At 41.6% G+C, this 19,096-nt stretch overlaps 1 protein-coding gene across 3 annotated transcripts in view; it reads right to left on the bottom strand.

The window, feature by feature from the left end:
- NFAT5 (nuclear factor of activated T cells 5) overlaps positions 1-19,096 on the bottom strand; it is a 58,268-nt gene that overhangs the window by 23,382 nt on the left and 15,790 nt on the right. For 2 of the 3 annotated variants that reach the window (XM_082290036.1, XM_082290037.1), the window contains exons 2-3: positions 15,071-15,196; positions 3,693-4,251 (exon numbers count right to left, since the gene is read on the bottom strand). In XM_082290036.1, coding sequence (XP_082146162.1) covers positions 3,693-4,251; positions 15,071-15,196 — 685 coding nt within the window. Of the gene's footprint in view, positions 1-3,692; positions 4,252-4,710; positions 4,773-15,070; positions 15,198-19,096 lie in introns of those variants that run through there. The other variant, XM_082290038.1, reaches the window with a different exon arrangement.

Raw genomic sequence — 19,096 nt, 5'->3', positions numbered from 1 at the left:
GGAGAGACCTCTAGAGATCATCCAGTGCCACCCCTGCCATGGGCAGGGACACCTTCCACTGTCCCAGGCTGCTCCAAGCCCCAATGTCCAGCCTGGCCTTGGGCACTGCCAGGGATCCAGGGGCAGCCACAGCTGCTCTGGGCATCCTGTGCCAGGGCCTGCCCACCCTCCTTCTAAAAAACCTTCTCCTTTGATCTATACTAAATCAACCCTCTTTTAGTTTAAAGCCATCACTCTTTGCCTAATGCAACAGGTCCTATTTGTCACACTCTTATTTTCATTAAGCCTTCGAAAACCTTTCACTACCCATTAAAAAAAGGGTTAAAACAGAGTTGCTGCTTTGGATGATTTCCATTCCCATTTTCTGTCCACGAAGGTTAAGCACTTCACTGTGGACAGCCCAGTCATGGCCCTGGCTGCCTTGCACACTCACCCTCAACCAGGACCCAGCTGAGGCAGGAACTAGATAAAAACTAGCATAAAACCCTGCAAAATAATAGTAATACCATCTTACAATAAAACTGTCTTCCTGCCAAGGAGTCCTGACTACTCTGCTCAGTGCAGTCACACTAGCTGCTTCAAAACAAAAAGAAGCTATGCACAACAGCACAACATACCTTCTTTTGGGAAAAGGGACAAAACTGTCCTTCAGTGCAGCACACAGAAAACCTTCGACACACTAAACAAACTGTAATTAACACCATTATGTCTTTGCTTCTGTACAAGTTCAGGGAAAACTCTAATGCAATTCAAGCTCGTTACACAATCACTTTCTATCTTCCTGTCAGGACATTCCTCCCATGGACTACTCATTTCAAGGAATTTACCAACTTTCAGTCAGTATCTTTTCTTTTTCTTGTTCAGAATTTTAAAATAAACTTCTCGGCTTCCCACAGGGAAGACAAGAAGGGATGCTGGGCAACCTCAGCTCTGGTGTTTGACCCGTCCAAACACCACCCTGGGACCCACGGGGCCCTGGCTGGGCACTGGCACTGGACAATGCTCCATGGAAAGACACCACAGGGACTGCTCAGTCTGACCTTGCCACACCTGCAAGTTCCAGCTCCATAAATTAATGAGACTGGGACATAGTTGAATTTTGAAGGGAAACGTTGGCAAGCCTGCCATCAAAATGAAATTCACCTTTACTGCTCCCAGTGCCACATTTCAGCAGCGTGACATTAACACTGACCTCTCCAGGAGAACTGTACCCTTAAATCCCAAGTACCTTAATTGTCAGCATACTAGTATTTTATCATTTTAATATTTATGCAGAGACATGCTCCTCACAACTATTTTAGTCGTTCCTCTAGAAACTTAACCATTACTTTCAATCAATTAGCCAAACCTGGAGGCAATTTAAAGCCTTCACCAGAACTTCTCAGTGGTCCTTCTCCTCAAAATACGAGGATGAATCACTTATACATCCCTTCAATTAATGATTTAATTTTAATTCAGTTTATGCATATTGCAATTATTCACACCTGTACATTTAATACACACATATTTATCAATTTGACTGTTACCAGACAAATGTCCTCTAATCCAGCACTTCTTTTTTAAAAGGAATAAATGTAATTGGCAAATCTTATGACTCTACTCAAACAGATCTCCTGAGTAAAGTTTGGCCTGGTCCTGCTCTGCTATCAGGCCTGTTCACAGGGCAGACCTGAAAGTGAAAGTGAGACCAGGAAACCCGAGTCTCTGCCCTGAATCACCACCAATGCATCCCTTTCTAAAAAGGCTTTCACAAATTCCAAGTTTCCACAGGAACATATTCCTTCTCTTCCTGTCTTTTAACAACAACTGCGTCTTTAGGGGCAAATGCCATTTCCATTCACCACGGAGCACAGCAGCTTTCCTTGCTCTTTTCTTAAAGCCAAAAGTAAATGAACTCCCTTGGCTGAGCTCCACCAGGCTGGGAAGTTTAAAAAACTCCAGTCACTACGGTGACCCAGATTTGTAAGGCCAAATCTCCATATTCCAATGGCAAAATTAAATTTTCTAAGATCTGGCCACTTCTTATCCCAGAGTACTTATTTCCAAGGACAGTTCTGTTACCTGGGAGTTTTCCTGCAGTTCAGTCTGGCCTGTAACACGTAAGGAAAAACATTCCACTTTCTTCCCCTCTGCACTCACAGAACCTATGGATTTCCCTAGTCAGCCCAGTGTTTTTGGGGAAGTCTTGTTCTGTTCTTAGACCGAGATCCCACATACTCTTTCAGAGCTTACAGAACCTCCCTGAGATCACGTTTACAGTGGCACAGTTCCTGCCTTTCCGTAAAGCTTTTCCCTGTGTAAGGGAGGGCCTGGTCCCTTGGAGCTGGGGGAGGCACTTCCCTCATTCCAAGCCACCTGGTCTACCAGGTACTAATATTTTATTTAATTACCATTGATTTTGGCTGGTGAAAACCCCGAGGCTGCAGGCCACCATGCCCAGGAAGCAGCAGCACACTCAGGACATGTTCTCAGAACTGCTTTTCACAGTGAAATTTTAAGTATGGAACTGCACTGACCCTGGGAATACAGACTCCAGGCTCTTTCCCTTTGGGATATGAGAAGTTCATCATCTTTGCCATCAGTCAAATTTGCTGTGATGAACGTCAGAACGTACTGCAAGCACAGACATAAAAGTCAAACCAAAATGCACTCCTGCCCCCAAAAAAGCCAAAACAAAAGAGCCAAATCTATCCATTTGACCATTTGAAAAGTACTGAAGAAGCAACAAGTTAAAAAATAAAATAAAGAAACGTATCAACACACTCTTGCAAACTGATGGAATTTTCCTCTTTAAGCAGCTACTGGAATGCATTTAGTGAACAGTGTGAAGTGGGAGATGAGGGGCCACCACCCAGGCGTGCCCACACAGACACACGCACACAACCCAGAAGCACAGAGAGAAACAGCATTAGAGATTTATTTCTGAAAAAATCAAATACAGAGTGAATTCACAAGGAAAAACCAAAACCTGGTTCACCATATTGTCTTAACATTTCATAAAAAAGTAAAGTAAGTGATAATTTAAAAGATGAGAAATCTTAACGAGACATTAACCATTAACTTCTACTCCCATCCCTATTTCTATTTGACAAACAGAGCAGCAGGTGAAGTGCACAGACTGAAATCCTCACATAAAATCCTGCAACCAACCATTCAGGGTGCGCCCACTCCACTCTGCCTTTCTTTTTAAATACATTTTCATTGCCATTTTATAAATGCAATTGTGTGGCCTTCTGGGAATTTCACTCAAAGAACAGATGAGCTTATCAGCACTGCATTTAATTGCTGCAGGAAAGTTTAGCTCTATCTTCCAAATAATGATTAACAGGTCTAATGAAAACTTATCACAGAATCATGGAGTGGTTTGTGTTGAAAGGGACCTTCAAGAGATCCAGGTCCACCCCCTGCCATGTGCAGGGACACCTTCCACTGTCCCAGGTTGCCCCAAGCCCCGTCCAACCTGGCCTTGGACACTGCCAGGGATGGGGCAGCCACAATTTCTGGGGGCAGGAAGAACTTATCCTGGGCTAGGACATGACAGGGACAGCAGAGAAGGGAGGGGTTTATGTGAGAACCTGAGCAGAACATTTGCCGGGGCACGGGGGCATTTTTATTAGTTTGGGTTTACATGTGGAGATAGAACGTTTTTTTTTCTTTTTTTTTAAAAAAAAAAAAAAAAAGCAGATACCAACCCATTTCCTGCTTTTGAGTTGCTTTTGCTGTCCGTGCTGAGCTGAGAAAGGACATAGTGAGGCGCTTTGGCACTGTCGGCATCAAAGATATCCATGTTGGACTCTTCACAATCTCGGCGTTTGATCCCTGGCCTCTGCTTTGGGTTGCGTTTGCGCGATTTACGTGGCACCTCAGTGTTATCATTGTAGGAACTGGTACTCATGTTACTGAAGTTGGAGGGTGAATCCTCCATCCACATACTGCAGCTCTGTTCTGACTCCAATCCACAGCCCTCATCCTGGCAGGACATCCGGCTGTTGTCCAGCAAGTCCTCGGGTGGTGGCGAGATGTACAGGACTGTGTGGCGCTTCGGCGTGGCCGGGTGCTGCTGGGCTGTGTTACTGGTTATCTGCTGCTCACTTACCCCTCGGGTACTTACCCCCACGGCCGCGGAGCAGCTCTCCACTTGCATAGCCTTGCTGTCGGTGACTGAGGTAGAGTAAATGGTAGGGCTGGAAGAGGTGGTAAAGGAGCTGCAAGCACCGCCCATGGAGGAAGAGGAGGGAGCTGAAGAAGCATCTGCGGTGTACAATTCACAAGTAAATACAGGACCCGTGGCGGGGCGTGCGCTGGCTATAGCAGTCCCAGTGAGATCAAGGTGATTTAGGAACCGATTGCTTTCCCCCAAGAAATGTTTGGAATTTGGTTCAGTTTTGGAATGGAAGTGCTTAAAGCAATACAGCCTAGCCAATACTTTGGAAATGTCCAAACAAGTCTTAGCACGATCCACTGTAATCAAATTTCTTTACAACTTAATGTTAATTCATATAAATGGCTGCGAGTAAACAGAGCTTTCATTGCCTCAGCTGGACTAATTATTGGTGTAGAAGCCATTTCATCTAAAATAGCCCCAAAACAAAATGCTTATAATCCACATTCAATGCCAATTAAACCATTTATTGTTGGAAATTTTTAATTTTTTTTTTTTTTAAAGATGGGACTGTGCTTAGCCACAAAATATTAAAATAAGTTTCTAACCTATGAAGCAGAGAACTACAGGTCATTTTTAATGCAGACACTCCCTGCTTCAGAGGCAAATCCTGGAATAAAAATATGAGAAAATAAATGAGAAAAAGAGCTGCTGATTATTCCATCATAAATGAGAAATAAAATATAAAATCAACTGAGTTGGTAGGCAAAATGGAACTGGTATCAGTCACTATGAGTGAGCTGTTGATTTTGAAGGTTCAAAAGAGGGATGAAATATCTGTGCTGGAGACACGCTGATCCAAGAACTGGGAATCTCTGTAATTTGACTTGTTCAGTCACTGCGACCGATTTCTCTCAGACTTTATCAGTCCCTTCCACAGAGATGGCTTGGGACAGACCTCTGAAAAATTCACATTAAACAGGAGATTTCCAACACTGTGACTGCGACTTCTGCAGAGGTCCCAGAGCTCAACCTGGTTTAGAAACATGAAAATTATTAAACCAAAGCCCTGAAGATTTCTGGAGAACACTGTAATTGTTGCCATTGAAGAATTTTAACGGACAGATTAGTGGAATACATTGAGTTAAATATTCCAGGGGAAGCAGGCCAGACAAACATATGTATTTATTTCAATCATCTGTAGCTCACTGAGGAATAACTGAATTTTACAGTCAGATTTCAGCTTCCCGTGGGGATACCCCGTTTTCTGTACTTCTGCACTGCCACCCACACCTGATAAACCAGAAGCACTGAAATAATCTAATTTTGGAAACAAATTGTACATTAAATATATACATAATAATAATACTGTATGTTTGTTCAGCTAGTTACTGCTGTCACACAGGTAATGCTTATTACTAAGAGGAACATGATGTTTCTCCTTTTTGTTACTTGGGATTTTTTTAAAATGCAAAATATTGTAATAGTCTCTCAAGTCTAAAAGTTTTAGAGACTTTCGGACTATTTTATACAGTTTTAGTTATTTGAAAGTAACAGAAAAAAGTACGTTCAGCCATGATATATACATTTAAATAACAGTAAAACTCAGCCAACTTTCCTATACTGGGGATTACTGTGAGTATCAATGACTGATGATAAAGAATTTTTAAACCATTACTGTTTCCTACAGCTTTCCTGTACTAAATGAATGTAAAAGCAAACTTACACCACTTCAGACTGTCAAATTTAGTGGTTGTTACAGTTTATCAATAAACTATTCTGCCTTCACCGAGCCTCCCAGTGAACCAGGAGCAGCTGAATGATACCAGTTCCATTTTCCAGCTTGTTCTTTGGCAAATACAGTGGCTGAAATTGGAGAATTCAGTCACTTTGCATTCCAATTTAAAGGCAAATTTCTCCTTTCTATATCATGCATTAATGCAATGCTTCTTTCAAAAACATTTATAGGATTGGCAAGAACTATTAAATATAGATATTCATTTCAGTGACAATATTTAGGAGCTGATTTGCAGCCACTTTGAGTTGAGACAGCCCACTGCTATTTGGGATGTTTATTTTGGTAAAGAGGATTAGTTTCCATCCATCATTTATACCTCCAGAGAGAAGCAGAAGTGTGCCCAGGGAGCCCCTGGAGCACCTGGCCGAGCTGCAGGACTGGGGGGCTGAATCCCAGGAGCTGCCCCAGGAAAGGTCAGTATATGGAATTCAGGGAAGAGCCCGAGGCAGTGTGGGCACGTCGGGGGTCTGTGGGACAAGGACTCAGACCATGAAACCATCACACACATGGAACAGGCAGCAGGGCTTCGACTGCAGGATTCTTCCTCCAACAGATTAATATCAGATTTATCTTTTCACATCAATCCTGGGAGTGTAAGAAAACCTTGGACACTCCAGGCTCAGCTCTGCGTGGGCCACGTACACAAGCACTGGGCTCAGCAGGGGCTTCAGTGCATCTCCTGGCCAGGAATGCAAAACCTGCACTTTTCCCTCACTTTCCTAGGGAAAAAAATAAATATATCACTGAACCAAATGCTTTTCAGCACAAAGCTAAAAGAGCTGGTGATGGTAGTGTTGTTTTAGGGTGCAGCATTGTGAAATATTATCATTACTGCAATATCATCATTACTGCTCTCCAAAACAATTTCTCCTCCTTTCTTTTTATAGAAGTTAAAAAACACTTATACGTATGAATATGTGTATGTGGGCTTTTATACTTTTAAAAAGTAAATAAACATTGTCCATTATAAATTGGTAACACTCTCCTCCATTTACCAGAGATGCCCCTGTGTAATGATAAGATTAGATTATGGAAATAAATCCAAATTGAACAGTAATGGCAAGAAAATCTCTCTTCAGCCTTATATAATAAATGAATGCCATTACCACCCATAAATAAGAAAGTATGATAAATATTACAGCAAATAGAATAAATTGGCTGTGTTGGAACAGTCAAATACAGAGATTTAAAAACTTTTGGGGGGATAAATGAGATAAATTAGTAATTGCTTCAGCAACACTTTAAGTTATGAAAATACTAAGAAACAGTGAAATCTATGTTTTCTCAGAGTCTGCAGGCCTTGAGCCGACTCATCTTCCTTTGAACTAATAAATAAACTGGGTCAATCAAATAAGAATTCACCATGTTACTGCAATGAATAAACAGAGCTTTACATGGCTCTCATTTGGGTTCATCATTTTATTCCAAAGCCACATTTGTATCTGACACCCAAAAGAGATTCCTTGGATGAACGTGCTGCATTTTGGAAAAAAAAAAATTTAGTAATTTTGACTTAACTTGTGTTGCTTTACAAGGTGAGAGCATACACACACCTTCCCCAGCTTGAGCATTCCTTTTATTTTACTTTCTTTAGACACATATTAATTGGAATTGTTACAGGTGGCTCATGATTTGCAATTTAACAGTGCGTGCAATGACAAATACATATATGTATTTTTAAGTGAGTAGGTACATTTTGAAATAGAAGACTGAATATATTTCATTTAACACAGTCTCAAAATCAAACTTGCTTTCAGAGCGATGACACTGAACAGATGCAGTGCTTGTCATGGCAAGTGTGCAGCCTCAGGAATAGAAATGAAATGTGCATCAGCATCACAAGGTAGGGGTTTTTTTCTCATTTTTTAATAAATAACAAGATAATATTCCACATTAGAGCAACTGTGATCACTGTTGAAACTAAACCTCCTAAATCTCTTTACTGCCATCACTGTAACACAAAAGGGAGCTGGAAGAAGTAATTCAGACTTTGTTGCCTGTGCTACAAGTTTTTCTTCCCCAAAAGAGGCAGAATTGTACCAATCAGTCCAGCACAGGGACTAAAAGTAAGGGAGCACATAGCAAAGAGTGTCCTGTGAGCAAACCAGGGCAGGCTTTTTCTTTTCAGTACCAAAAAACCAAAGAAAATTTATTACCTCCTGCATTAGCAACCAAGGCAATGACATATTTTCTATATCCTATTCTCCTGTGAAGTCAAACAAGGCATTCAGCCTCTAAAAAAAAAGGCTGGAAAGGCAGGAGAGAGAAAAAAATCACTACTTGGCATTGAGGGAGTCTTTTTAGGTAACACTTCCGTGGAGCCAATCCTGAAATCCTTGTTCACTCTTTTCAAATACCCTCAAATACAACAAGGATTACCAAGTCCTCAAGGAGAAAGAGTGTCCTGATGACTTTGCTTTTTAATTGCAAAAGCAAGTCATTTCCCAGACTGGAAAGCTTAAGATTGTAAAGACAAATAAACCGAAGATATTTTTGGTTTCACAAGTTTTCCAGCCACCTGTGCATGGACAGCCAGGACAAGCAAAAAGCCATTAAAGAACTGCTTTTTTTCTCAGAACCTCCCCTGCATCCCATGGTATCCTCTATGCTCTGTGCAGAAAACAACTGTCAAAAATGAAAACTCACCCACAGGGTGAGGATTAAGTGGCACATAAGCTTAATATGTGAAGTGTAACTTCTATTAAATGTGTTAATTTATCTAACATGTCATGTCCTTGGTAAGATTTTTTGATGTCAATTGGTTTATTTGAACCCCTGGACACAGAAGAACAATTTCAGGACAGACCCAGAAGGAAACTGTGCAAATTTCCACCATCAACCTTTGTGTTGTCAAAAGGTTTTAAAGGTAAAACCCAGAACTTACAAAGTGGCTGCAAACCTGCTTTCAACACCTCACATGCCAAACTTGGGGTTCTACTTTTCTTCTTCTTGTATTACTGATGTCATGTCAAAAACTTTTCCAAAAAGTTTAGTTTCAAATCAGTATCAATCCACTATTCAGAAATAAACCAAAAAAAAAAAAAAGTAAAATTTAAAAAAAAAATAAAAAAAAAAAAAAAGAAAGAAAGAAAAGAGACTTATGAAGAAGTCTGAAAACAAGACCGACCTATACCCTGGGTGAGATTGGATGGGTTAAGTGTCTCTGGCACTATTTGTCTTCACTATTGACAGACACTGTCACACAACCCACCACTCGATGCCTGTCTCTGAATGGCGAAGCTAGAATGCAAGTTAAGTGTATTAATAGAGAAAAAAACTAGCATCCCAGCAAATATCATAAAGCAATCCAATTCACCAGTTATTAAAAACACTCAGATTCAAGATAGGTAGGTTAATTTAATTTACATTAAGCCCAACAGTGTAAATTCCCCTTTACATTCCCATGCTGACCCAAGCAGTGTATTATTATACTTTGGGTAAATACATCAATCAATGGTTTTGTTATGACTCCCATTATTCAATTAACACTCAAGTTTAGGTATCTAAGGAGGACTTTTGTTAGTGTCTCACACACACCAATTCCACGGATCTTAGATCTTCCCACTCAGTGTAAAAGGCTGATTCCAAGCAAGCAGAACTCTGGGACCCTCAGCTGCTCTCTCCAAGCTCTGCCACCCCTCAGCACCTCCCCAGCTCCCTGAATGAGACATTAGGATTGATGGATCTGGCAAAAAACACCTCAATTTAAGAAACAGACTATTTTATCTCTTAAATATAGGGCTGGGTTTTTCCTAAGAAATCAAGAACTGCTCTTGGCCTTCACAATATTGTCGATGCTGTTACAGAAGGAGGTGCCCAAGCAGTGGCACAACAGGACTGTTCTTCCCCTTGCTGCCTTGGTTTTCCATGATTCCTTATGGAACAGGGAATTCTCATGTCACAAAGTAGCTCTCAAGTCTTTCTGATCTAATAACAGGAGCCATTTAATGCAAGAAATTGCCGTAAGAAAAAAACCTCACAGAATGATGAAAGTTTCTTTGAGTAGTTCTAGAAAACTGGGTTTACTGACTGTATGAAAAGTCATGACGACTGAAAATAAATTTAATTTAGAAAAAAGATGCAAACTAGATGTGAAATTTATGAAGACTGAAAACAAACAATTTAGAAAAAACATGAACTAGATGAACACCAATATAAATATGGAATTCCAAGGAAGCTCATGGAGCAGGAATGCCCTCAACACACGACTCCTTACAGCTGGTATATTCCAACTAAATTTGGAGAGAAAACACCTAAAATGGAAACAGTGAGAAAAATCTTTGTCTCTGGCATTTCCCATCAATGATGTCTCACCAGAGGACCCTTTGGAATGATGAAGGAACCTCTCCAAGCTAAGCTGACCCTCATCACAGCCTGGCCTCTCCAGACTGGGCTCTGCCACGGCTCTTTTGGGACATGAACTTCCAGGAGAAACACTTAAACCCATGTACAGCACCAGGAGGGTGAGTTTTGAATGAGCATTAGGGTCTGCTTGAAGTTCATTGTGTAAGAAAGAAGTATTTGACTCGTGACTGAAGCAAGCAGGCTGCAGACAGAAATCCCCGGAAGACATCCTCCTGGAAATGACAGGAAGGCATTTCCAACTGGGAGGGTGGTGGGAAGAGGAAGGGAAAAGCCTACAAAGAAATGGAAGTTTTTACAGGCATTGGAGGCCAACTACAAAGAAGAATCCTTTTTTCTGCTCATTTGTTTACAACGTGCAATCGTAAGCCCAGGATAAGAGAACTGGGGACAGCACTGAGATCCCCTTTGAAATCTCTGGTAATTATTTCTGTATCAACAGGAAAAACTGACTAATGACACCAGGAAGGATGACAGATGGACAAAATATTTTCAGTAAAAATAAAAACGAAGAAGCCTGAGAAGCCACTCAGGGAAAACTAAACCAAAACAAACCCATCTCCATTTTGAGGCTTTATGAGAATCTTCCGTTTGAGAATGATGAAAAAGCCTTATTTTGGCAGCAGAAAACACAACCCCTTAGCACCCAGCCTCTACCCCACAGGTGATGCAGATATCTTTATCCATGTCTCTAAAGTAGCAATTCAGAAGCAAAGCCCTATTTTCGTCATTAAAATGACCAAAGATGCTTATAGCAACATTTCAATTACAACTCCAATCAAAAAAGCCAATTACATCTGTTTGGACAAGTAGGTTGTCCCTTTACTGAAAAAGAAGCATAAAAAGAAGCATAAAATTGATCACAAAAAGGTAAAGTTTCATCATTTACCTACTATTTTCCTAGGATGTAATCACAGGCGTTTGCGAGCCAGAAGACTTCACTACATCACAGATTAACTGTATCCCAAAACGGAGAATGCAAAAGAGGAGATCAGTAAATACATTTCAGTAGCACAAAATCTGTTCCCCTTTTGCTGCAGCAAGACCACCACTCTGGAGAATTCCACTGGAAACTACGAACTGGAAACTGGACAGCAATGCAAAAAATATGGAAATATACATATATTTGCCTCTGTGGGAAATGGAAAGCAGCTTGAGAGATCATCAACAAGATGAAGCATCTCATTCCAAGTTTTGCTGCAGGAAGAACAAGGAATGGTGAGAAGGGAAGTGAGTTTCTGTAACAGTTCACTGGGGTTCAGAAGGTTTGAGCATTCCTGGCACTAGAAAGAAAAGATGAAAAAGCAACACTCATTTAAAGAATATGATTGAAAACACTCCTGATCATCCCCTAAAGACAAGAACCATGTGCTACCTACAAGCTGAAAAGACACCTTTGAGAAAGAACTTTAATTGGCAGAATGAATTTTAAGCATTTTAAGGTTCAAGGTGTCTTGATCAACACCAAAAAATTGTTCTGCCTTTCAGAACCAACTGAGAAGAGACTCAAGCATTGCTCCTCAAAACTGGAGCTCACAAACACTGTGCAGGAGCACTGGGAAAGCTTCAGGCACATTTATTTCATGTAAAATCTCCAGGCAGAGCACACAATGACATTTCTCAGCATGACACCCTCAATGCATTTCCAGAGTCTGGAGATGATTCATATTTAATGTGTTTATGGTGCTGCACCGGGAAAAATCTTGCTTTTCCTGTCCCCTGAACAAAGACACTAGAATTCAAGTAGCGAGCACAGAGAACCGTTTCCAGGGGTAAAACCTTTCCCCTTCCCTCCCTTCTGCTTTCCAGAAGAACTACAGAATTAGAAGCTTGAGCTAGCAGCTCAAAATCCCAGAGTTCTATGAAATCATACTTGCCAGTTTGATATTCAGAGAGTGGGTAACACCTCTTTTGTCTGAATTAATGAATAGGAGATACACATTTATTTACAAATTAATGAAAATCCAATCAGCAACATTCCATTTTCATACTCTTACAACTGTTCTGTAAATCACAAAACGAATTTCCAAATGGAAGAAGAACTAGAAGTCTGCCCCTGTGAGGTCATCACTGCTAAAACCAGCCCATCCTGCTCCTCCAAAAAAAACCAGGAGTTAACTGCAGCAGTATTTCCAACCTACCATGTGATTTATATGGGACAAAACCCCACAGCAAGGTGACAAAAAAGCCTCAAGTAAGCTGAATTTCAGCCAGATATTGCCTTACTCTGTGTTTCAGGAAGCAGAGAACAAGCTGTGTGAACTCCTAGAGGAGAAGTAAAAAGCTCTGAACACTTTGGATCAATCCCTGTCACGGAATCCTCTCATTATCCAAAGTAATCAGATCTGTAGGGGAATTCTACATGGTGTGGCTAGCTGTTCAAATTAGCCCCTCCTTTCAAAAACAACAATAAATGAGATTACCTACAGCACTATGCAGACTGAACTATCATTTCCCTCTCATTCCTAAATATGAGGTTTTAAGGCAAGTAAGAGCAGACAAAAAAAAAAATAAAAAGACTTACAGAAAACGAGGGGAAAATTTCAGATACAGAACAAGAAGTTGCCAGTCCTTCCTCCTTACCCTGCTCCTGTACAGTGTCAGCTCCCCAAAAAGCTGCCCACAGTCTGCTATTAAGCATTTGATGTATACAAATGATAGTCAATCTTCATCTTTTGGAATGCAAGTGTAAAATGTATGTTTGTTTCCCTGTATAAACACCTGGTCTGCACAAAGCCCAGGATGATTTTTCTGTGAGGAAACCCCAACCAGACCTCTCATTACTACTCGAGGCAAGGTAACACGGGCTGAAAGTGAGGTGGCAGCTTCTCAAAGACATAGCAGAAATCCCAAAACAATTAAAGAAAATAGTAAACCACCTTTTGTCTACCAGCGTGGTACAGCTACAGCAAGAACATGTGCCACGTTCAAACCAGCAGTGGAGACAAAATGGGTCTTTGTCTGGTTGGGTGGGGCAGTTTAAACAGAATTTTTAACAACTGTCACTCCAGGCCCGTGTCCCCATGTCCCTCTCCAGCTCTCCTGGAGCCCCTTTGGGCACTGGAAGGGCTCTAAGGTTACCCTGGACCCTCTTCTTCCCCAGGTTTAATAATCCAAGCTCTCAATTTGATATCAGCTCAGAGGGTCATTGAGGGACATTGAAAGGTGTTCGTGGGTGAATGATCAGGTCTCCTTTCAGTGTTAACAAAAAGCCTCAACATTAGTTTTTAAAGTTTTTGATTCCAGAAACTTGTGCTGCAGTTTAACCCAAACACACCTAATGCATCTCAGGTTTTTTAAAGGATCTGGACTGGCTGCTGGCAGACACCAAATACCTGGAGGCAACAGACTTTTAGTTCCATTCAAGTTTTTAAGTCTTTTCTGTTAGGTACAGAATTAATTAGCAGTTCAGGTCTGTCTGTGGATTTAGAGTGTAACAGGGTTTGTGGGGTAGTTTTGTTCAGTTGTTTTTAGGATATGTGTTTCTTCAAGATTTGGTTGCTGCTGTCTATGAACCAAACCCACCATTAAGAACCCTGATTTTAGAACAGATGCCCAAATTATTTTTTTAGTAAGTGATATAAAAGTATCAAATCCTTCCAATATAATAAAAGCATCAAATTCTTTCAATGACCAAGTTCCACTGTGCACAGTTAAATCCACAGGTTCTCAGGAGAGGTCTGGCAAAACATGAATGGTGAGCAGTGCTGTAAAGTTTCTCTGACAAATCTACAACCACTTCAGGTTCTGATCAGGATTCCTGAACCATGCAAATCTGGGAAACAGTCTCACACAAACATTTAATGCATATGAACTTGGAGAGAGAGAAAATGGAATAATGCAGCTATCTGAATCCTCACCCTATAGACATTTTTTTTTTTAAAGCAACAATTTAAGGCCAATTAGTGGAACATGACCTTATAAGATATATGGGGATCAAATTATGAAAAAAGCCTCCTTATCCAGTGAAGGGAGATGCATCTATAATGGGCAAAATTATCTTTTCTCCCCATTGCACAGATGTTTACTAATATATATGTTACTGACAAGAATTCCAGATGCAAGCCAGCACTAAGGCTAACCTCCCAAATCAAAGCTTTGTCCTTAGATCCTCACTTTTTTACGTTTAATGAAGATCAGTGAGAGTCTTTAAAGTTTACAACATGGCTGGGAATAAGAAAAGGATGCAGACTAAAAGGTCATGCCTCTTTTTTATATGTTGTCAATTAGAAAAATAACTACACTGGTCATTTACAGAGTTCCAGCTGATATACATTATATCCTCATGTATTTGAGGATTTTTTACTACATCATGCTAGAAATGTGTGTGAAAGGAGTTTAAATACTACACTTCCTCAGGCCCCAGTGGAAAACACGACCTTTTCTTCCTCCTCACATTTTGGTAAAAGCTTCGTGGCCCAAAATGTCATCTCCCATTCCATTTTTATCCTAACTAGAATCCACTGGTTTACAGTCAGTCGGCGTTCCACCTTAGTTCCAAACAGGGATTTATTCCCTTGGAAGACAGAGTGCATTCTAGGAGTTAATTGCCTGTGTGGCATAACAGAATAGAGGAACAGATAATTTATTTCTTATGGAGATGCATACACGAAACACAGCAACCATTAACATAAAATACCTGACACTTTTGATCACCCAGCTGAATGATACCACCTATATTCTCCTAGAATGAACTCTGTTACTTCTCCACAAGCTCTTTCTTACACTCAGAACTTTGCCAGCACTGTTCATGTTGGCCAGAACATTATAAACCTTAAGAAAATACAAGAATAAAGGAGAGTCCTTACCAGCAGCAACTACAGCTGGAGGCGGCGAACCGGCCTCGCCACCGCTTGTTTGGCTCATGGATGCTATGGATGTTTCTCTGGAAGGTGGTAACTGCAGCTCCTTTGGGAGAAGGTCATAGACAGATTCTGTGGAACAAAAAGAACTTGATCAAAAAGTCACCCGTGTCCTGTACAAGAAAAGAAAGAATGTTTTTGCCTATAAGATATGAACTATTACCCAACCCTTTCACAACCTCTGGAAAAAGCTGCAGTAAGTGCTCGGAAATAACAGCATGGAGAAAAGTTATTTCAGAAAACAAACAAACATTAAGATGCACATTCTGAAGACTGAAACAAAGGACACAAACTTGTTCAAACAAAGAAATAATTCATGAACTCCCAGAGAAACTATTCTCATCCAGAATGAAGGGCTGAGGGCAGCACATCACGTGAGAATCTGAGACAAATCTGGTTTCAGAATTCCAACTGTGCAACTGACTTCTTAAGGAAAAAAGCCTAATTTAGCACCACCATCCCAACAACATCCTATAGTCTTCGAATCACAGACTGGTGTGGGTGGGAAGTGACTTTAAAGCCCATCCCATCCAACCCCCTGCCATGGGCAGGGACACCTTCCACTATTATCCCCAGGTTACTCCAAGCCCCATCCAACCTGGCCCTTGACACTTGCAGGGACCCAGGGACAGCCACAGCTTCCCTGGGCACCGCACCCTGTGCCAGGGCCTCCCCACCCTCACAGCCAGGAATTCCTTCCCAATGTCCCATCCAGCCCTGCCCTCTGGCACTGGGAAGCCATTCCCTGTGTCCTGTCCCTCCATCCCTTGTCCCCAGCCCCTCTCCAGCTCTCCTGGAGCCCCTTTGGAAGGGGCTCTGAGGTCCCCCTGGAGCCTTCCCTTCTCCAGGTGAACTCCAGCTGTCCTAGTCTGGCTCCAGCACCCAGGGGCTCAAGGCCTTGGATCAACTTAGTGACCTCTTCAGGGCTTGCTCCAACAGGTCCATGTCTTCCCTGCCCTGTATTAATCCCGTGGTTTTGATCTCTCTTCCTCCTTGTGTGTTACCCAGGAGACGTCCTAAGGTTCCCTCCTAAGAGCTTGTTCCGTCCTCTCATATTTACAGCTCTCAAGCTAATTCCAGCCTCCCATACACCTGCAGCCTTAGGAGTGCTCACCAGGTGTTTCAGGATAGAGGTTTCGCGCCATATTTTAGACCCTATTTCAAGTAACTTGGTCTTTATCAATGAAGCATGAAATTAAAGATTTGCTCTTAATGGTCTTGTGACCTTTGGGAATGTGCTTCAATTCTAATGCTGGCTTTTCCTTCCCCTCCCTCTTTATCACACTGGAATTATTCACAAAGATTAGAATTGCGCTGCTTGTGGATTACTGCAAAAATCATGTGCTCCCTAAGAAAAAATTATCCTGTGGGAGTCTTGGATGTAAGCATCCCTTTAAAGCAAAAGGTTTGACAGAACCTTCGCCACACTGGAGAGTCAAAAATAAATTTCTTAAACAAAAAAAAAAAAACATCCACAAGAGCCATCCCAAAGAGAAAAGCTCTCAATTACCTACTAACTTGGGGTTTGGAAAGGAGCTTTTGTAGTCAACTCTGAATATTTTATGAGTCATGACAGAATGATGATGATGACAATTCACTCCTCTCAGAGGCTTTCTTGAGGAGAAAGGAATGCAAGTGTATGTATATATTCAACTTACATATGAAATATAAAGCATTCTGTAGTTACCTGCAGTCACACACTGCTGTAATCCCTCATTTTGGGGCCCCTCACTAAACATTTTGAGTAGCAGCAGCCCTGAACACCTGCCTGTGAGTTTCCTGCCCTGCTACAGGTAGCAGTGCCAGTGCCAGCCAGAGTAAAGGCTGGTGCTCATTTACAAGGGCTTGTACAAACTGCTGCACTCATCTCTGAGGAAAAGCAAATGCAGCTGCTCCTTGTAGTACAACAGGAGCAAAAGTGACAACCAGTGTTGCCTTTCCAACCCCTTCCAAACCATTCTGTGAATCTATGAACACAGGGCAGAAGTTTATGGTCAAATCCAAACTTTCACAAGAAAAACAACTCTCCTGGCTTTTCTCGCAGCAGATGCAGCTTCACAGTCTAAAACACATCATTAGTGAACTGCAGTTCAACACCTTCCAGAGCAATCCCAACTGCAGTTCAACACATCCAGAGCAATGCCCAGGTACCTTTAAGAACTCTTGCTGCCACAAACCTACTCCACACACATCAGACTTCAAATGAAACTTTGTGTTTTCACCTAAACACAGGCCAATGTTTATATATGCTGAACTATAAATAGCATTAAAGCAAAAACTGACAAATTCCAGAAACATGAGAGTTGTTGCAAGGAAACTAATTCTTCCCCAGAGGATACAGCTCCCCCCATGCCTCACACTGCATTAGGAGCTGAAGTTACTGCTCAGCCCCTTTCCATCACCATGTTTTACATGTGTGTGCACTCACCAATACTGAGAACATGAAATTTCCTGCTAGAATTTTATGTTGATTCATGCAGAAAACACCTACTAAAGGGAAATGCTGCTATAGAAATGCAGTATTACATTTGGAGGCAAAAATAGCATTTCAGCATCATTACGTATTTCTACCTAATTAGCAAGAAAAAAATGTGTAGACAGAATTCTTGCTTCCAGCAGCCAGTGCTGAATCAATGAGGAAGTTTAAGCTGTCTGACAGCACTAAGTGTCTTGTAATTTATTGCTGATTTAAATTCCATTGATGAATACATTGGTTGATCTGAAGTTCCTGGGGTTTTTTTCTGGAAGTAGCTCCATTTATACTCAACGTTTAAACACATTTTCTCTCTCCATACAGGAAGCAAGGAACACGTGTTTCAGGATTAGTGTTATTATGAAATATAAACAAGATAACACACAAACAAGATAACAAAACCCTAGTGATCAGCCAAAAGTCCCACACACTCATTTCCCCACACAAACCCTCACCTGCATTAAGGTAATCAGTTATTAGACATATTATCTACAGTAAACTTCCAAATCTCTTCTCTTTCCCTAAAATATCTTGCCTAGACAAGCCCAGCTTCACAAATTCTCCTCCTGAAACCAAGGACACACAGGGACAGGCAGATTTACAAAAAGTATTTTAAGTGTCAAATTTCTTCAACTGCCCTTTATCCGATTATCCTGCCCTCATAATCTCTCATCTGAGATCAGCTGCTTGGAACTTTGATCTTCCTGCCAGTTGTACTGACAGTCCAGAAAATTCTATTTCACATGGTTATATGGACCAGATCTGCACCAAACATCGGATCAGGATCCAACAACACAGCACCTGCAATCAGGACAGAGATGATTTTGTCCATGTGCACTACTTGAACCTGCACAAAACATTCTGAACTTATATATTAGTAGAAAGTAATCAAGAAATTTAGGAAGGAATTGTTCCTTTGAGGGTGGGCAGGCCCTGGCACAGGTTGCCCAGAGAAGCTGTGGCTGCCCCTGGATCCCTGGCAGTGTCCAAGGCCAGACTGGACAGGGTTTGGAGCAACCTGGGCTAGTGGAAGGTGTCCCTGACCAGGGCAGGGGGTGGCACTGGATGAGCTTTAAGGTCTCTTTCAACCCAAACCATTCCAGGATTCCCTGGAATTGGGTCATTTTAAGTTAAAACAACCACACAAAAGGTGTCTGTGGCAGGGCCGGACACATGACCACCAGTCCACACAAAATACGCCCTTGGGTCAACACGGACCTGGATCAGTCCCAGCAGCTGGTGACAGGAGCTCTGTCTTTGAGGGGGAGAGGAGAGGCCTTGGAAAGATTTAGGAAAAATAACACTGAGAAGGTACCAAAAGCAGTGTGTGAAGCTGATGTGGTGATGCTGCAGCAGGAGTGCGGAAGGCTGGTTCGTGATGGCAAACCAAATTCTGCAAGCTCCTTCACTTCCTTTTTTACTCACTTCCCCTCAGTGCACACACAGCTGCCCTTTTCTAGGAATGTCTTTGGATTTCTACACGCAACCTAACCAGGCTG

The sequence above is a fragment of the Coloeus monedula genome, assembly GCF_965178545.1.
Source record: "Coloeus monedula genome assembly, chromosome: 13".
Classification (NCBI taxonomy): Eukaryota; Metazoa; Chordata; class Aves; order Passeriformes; family Corvidae; genus Coloeus; species Coloeus monedula.
Note: the sequence above shows the minus strand (reverse complement) of the source record. Positions and strands in the feature narration are given on the sequence as shown.